General features: G+C 42.5%; 1 protein-coding gene across 1 annotated transcript; it reads left to right on the top strand.

Annotated features, from left to right (window-relative positions):
* The first annotated feature begins 230 nt into the window (after positions 1 to 230).
* On the top strand, positions 231 to 3,824 carry LOC106571965 (protein PET100 homolog, mitochondrial). The gene is made up of 3 exons (XM_045720677.2): positions 231 to 2,417; positions 2,795 to 2,823; positions 3,278 to 3,824. The coding sequence occupies exons 1-3, from the start codon at positions 2,331 to 2,333 to the stop codon at positions 3,369 to 3,371; spliced, it is 210 nt and encodes a 69-aa protein (XP_045576633.1). The 5' UTR covers positions 231 to 2,330; the 3' UTR covers positions 3,372 to 3,824.
* The last annotated feature ends 824 nt before the right edge of the window (positions 3,825 to 4,648 follow it).

Raw genomic sequence — 4,648 nt, forward strand, 5'->3', positions numbered from 1 at the left:
CCAGGACAGCGGAGTCAATCACCTCCTTCCGGAGACACCTGAAACCCCACCTCTTTAAGGAATACATAGGATAGGATAAAGTAATCCTTCTAACCCCCCCCCCCCCCCCCCCCTTAAAAGATTTAGATGCACTATTGTAAAGTGGTTGTTCCACTGGATATCATAAGGTGAATGCACCATTTTGTAAGTCGCTCTGGATAAGAGCGTCTGCTAAATGACTTAAGAATGTAATGTAAATGCTTAGAAGTCTTCCGGCAGCTAGCCACCTGAGTGACTGACATATCTATATATAAGTGACTATTTACCAGTTGTGCACTCATTCTCAGTCTGTTTTTGTTTCTTTTGGGGAATGTATTTTGTCTGGCATCTTGTGAACGCTGTCAGCAGCATCTCAAGTTGTCTACTTGAGCTTTCTGCGAGCTGGGGTAGTTCTCTTCATGCCTCGATCACACCGATAGCGTTATTCCGCAAAATGGTCAGCAGTATCATCTGGATATGTGTGCAACAAAAGTTCAACATTCACCTTCTGCTACCATTTCTGTCAAGCCATCTACGCATACAGTTTGATGCGTACGTTCGATAAATACATCTTATGCACCACACAGAATGCACTGCAACTGCCTCTCCAACGCGAACACAGTGTTCGATTGGAAATGAATGTACTTCTGGTGTGCCTAAATGCATTGACACTATCGGTCTGATCGAGGCGTCAGGCCATTGGCCTGTGCCGCGAGAGGGCGGAGTTAGCCGTTTCAGAGAGTTGTGAATGTGCTGCTAAATCTGCAAATCTGGGGGACACAGCCGAACATAATGAACAAACCACTGTTCATGATTCCACTCATTCGCAAAGAGGCAGGCGCGATTAGAACTCAGTCAGATCAATATAAGCATTCTGAGCTTTGATCAACGCTCTGACTGATATTTGGATAGTGACCCGTAAATTATTTTCTTTATTTTATATTTTTCAAATTAGAAAAAATACATAGGTCCGGACCTGTGTCCTCCATATGTACACTGATCAAAAATGTAAACGCAACATCCAACAATTTCAAAGATTTTACAGAGTTACAGTTAATATAACGAAATCTGTCGATTGACATAAATTCATTAGGCCCTAATCTATGGATTTCACATGACTGCGAAGACAGATATGGAACTGTTGGTCACAGATACATATAAAACAAAGGTAGGGGTGTGGATAAGAACCAGTCAGTATCTGTTGTGAACACCATTTGCCTCATGCAGCACGACATCGCCTTCTTATAGACTTGATCAGGCTGTAGATTGTGAAACATGCTGTCATACATGTCAATCCAGAGCATCCTAAACATGCTCAATGGGTGACATGTCTGGTGAGTATGCAGGCCATGGAAGAACTGGGACATTTTCAGCTTCCAGGAACTGTGTAGAGATCCTTGAGAAACGTGGCTGTGAAATATCATGCTAAAACATGAGGTAATGGTGGTGGATGAATGGCACGACAATGGGCCTCAGGATCTCGTCGCGGTATCTCTGTGTATTCAAATTACCATCGATTAAAATGCAATTGTGTTTGTTGTCAGTAGCTTATGCCTGCACGCACATACCATAACCCCACTGCCACCGTGGGGCACACTGTTCACAACGTTGACATCAGAAAACCGCTTGCCCACGTGACGCCATACGTGCTGTCTGCCATCTGCCCAGTTCAGTTGAAACCGGGATATGTCTGTGAAGTGCACACTTCTCCAGCGTGCCACTGGCCATTGAAGGTGAGCATTTGCAGCAGGAAGGTGAGTGCCGTCTGGTAGCCATGACTGCGGTAGATGGAACTGCATTAACCCCCTGAAGTTGGACGCCAAACTGCAGTCATGGCAAGAATATGGTGATGACGAAGAGCAGTGGAGGTTTTCTTCAGTTGTGCAAACCCACAGTTTCATCAGCTGTCTGGGTGGCTGGTCTTAGATGATCCTGCAGGTGAAGAAGCCGGGTGTGGAGGTCCTGGACTGGCGTGGTTACACGTGGTCTGTGTTTTGTGAAGCCGTTTAGTACACCCAGTAAAATACTACTTGAATACAAATATTTGTGAGGGGGGAGAGAGCTCCGACTGGGGAAAAATCGCTTTGAAGCAGCATACAACTCGGAATTCCAAGATGGAAACAATGGCATCTTTCTAGTTTTCCGACTTGAAGATCACTGACGTCATGTTTTTTTCCCGACGTCCCAGTTGTCTTGAAAGCACCAACTGCCTGATTGTTGACTGATGACATTAGTGGTAACTGATACACAAATCAATGTTGATATCTATTATATTGACTGTCATGTGACATGTCTAACAAAGAGATGGTCAGATGATGCTGTATCTGTCCCTCCCTGTGACCATGTTCTGGATCTCCAACCAAGCAGAGTACTTTGAAGAATATATTGTGAAGAGGAAGGTTAGTGTTGTCTTATCTTGATTTGATTGGTTGATTTGATTCATTTATTTTATTTCATTTTTAAAAGTACATAGAACTAAGGTTGCTTCAGCCGGAGACAACAGTTGCTAAATGCATAACTATTGTTGAGGCTAATACACAATAAAGCCCAACGGGTTGTTAGGCTCTGATTCATTCTTTCAGTGCTTTAAACATTGTTTAGGCTACACATTATTAGATTGTGTAGACAGTCTGAAAATGTAGACAGTACTGTCTGACAAACTAAAGCAAATTCTGACATTTTGTGTATGACCATGTCATAAGTCGTTTTTATCTGATGTTCATTAATGTTAAACTTTCCTTTCCTCTTTCATGGTGATCTCGTCTACAACCTTCAGAGGGAGATTTTCCCACCTGATGAGAAGATGCATGTGAGTGTGAATAATGTCATGTTATTATGCCAACATATCAAATCACGTGTTATTTGTTACATGCGTTTCACCTTACAGTGAAATGCTTACTTACAAGCCCTTAACCAACAATGCAGTTAAAAAATACCCCCAAAGAAAAGTAACACATTTTCTCTTGATTTAGGAACAATGAAGTATGACAAATATCAATGCCTACCAATAGTGATACTTTTGGAGGGTAAAGATTTGAGATTAAAGGAATATCCCACTCCCAATACAATTTAACATAATATTTTGAGTAGAATATCCCTTTAAGAACTGTTTTGATTTGGTGGGGGATCGAAGGACAGAGGATGTTGTATTTGTTGTCAATGTCTCTGTCCTCATAATTGAACATCTATAAATAAAGTTTAAAAATAACTGTTTTGATTGACAGTGGTAGATTATGACTGAACGATCTGTGTTACAGAGGAAAGAGCTGGAATACTTCAAAGAGCGGATGCGAGACCGGAAGGAGCGGCAGCTACTGAAACGGATGGCCTTGAATGAGGCTGAGAAGGAGTGAGGAGGACAGTTCAGAGAGGCAATCAGAGTAGGACGATGCCCAATCAGAAGACTTGCTGTTCCACAGGAGCGGGAGCAGTCTCACTGTCAGGCCTGTGGACTGGAACATGTGCCCTCTCACAAAAGGCACCTTATTACCTATTTAGTATACTACTTTGACCATGGCCCATAGGGCTATGGTAAAACGTAGTGCACTTTATAGGAAAAAGGGTGCCATTTGGGGTTGGAGGATTTTGGATGTCGTGGAGCATGTAGGCTATACTATACACCCTTTGAGAGGGTGTTCTGGAGGGGGACCTTAAAGTTACCCCTTTGAACTGAAGTCTCACTGAAAAGCTTTTTATGAAATGCTTTATTTCACTGCAGTCAAACCATGACTTGACTGTTGATGATCTGCTCTGTGATGGTTTTGATGTAAACCTTGTGTGTGTGTGAATGAAATATGAGGACAGAATCATATGGCTTGGAATGTTATTTATTTTTTATGATTTAGAATACGTCTTTTGTAAATGGTTGTTTCAACTCTGTCCTTAATTAAAGTTTAAATGTGTCTTTGTTGAACCTCTTCAGTTTGTTTTGTGATGACTTAACTTAGTTTGGAAGATGACCATTCTGGTCTAGAAACAGTATGTCACAAAGCCCCTGTGTTGTGATTTGGACCATGGTGTGACATGTCATTTTATTGCTGAGTCGTGTTCAGTTGGGAGAAAACGTTTCGAATCTGGCAAGTACTAGCTGAAATCATCCAATGAGAACACAGATTTCCATTTTCCGTCGTAAAACATTTTGCTACGGTGTGCTCTAATGAACACAACCCTGCATATCGTCATCTACTGTATCTGCCCTCTAGTAAGTCAAGTTGTATAGGGGCCTCTGGAAACGGGACTATGGAGGATAGTAGGCGGTTGGCAGCTTGCCTGCATACCTGCACAGTGCTCGGGAAACACTTCTGGATGCACAACTTCTGTCTCCCTACTCTAGGATGAGCTGGGCAATGTGGCACATGTCACAGGGTTGATTTTTCTGCAAAGTTCGCTTGCTTGATGGTTCCTTTACTGAGGAATCTCCAAGGTGAGCATGGAGGGTGGTACAGCAGAAATAGGGTGTTGTGTCACCAACTCTAGAGTGCAAGGGAGCTTGTAGTTGAATCTGTAAAGTCTCCTCGATTCCTCTTGCCTCCTGAAAACATCAGAGGGAAGCAAGGACAGACAGCATTAGAGGCGAACATCCAAGATTTGAAGAAAGACTTGATTCACCCAAAGTTACAGAAATACTATT

The sequence above is a fragment of the Salmo salar genome, chromosome 06, assembly GCF_965601325.2.
Source record: "Salmo salar chromosome 06, fSalSal1, whole genome shotgun sequence".
Classification (NCBI taxonomy): Eukaryota; Metazoa; Chordata; class Actinopteri; order Salmoniformes; family Salmonidae; genus Salmo; species Salmo salar.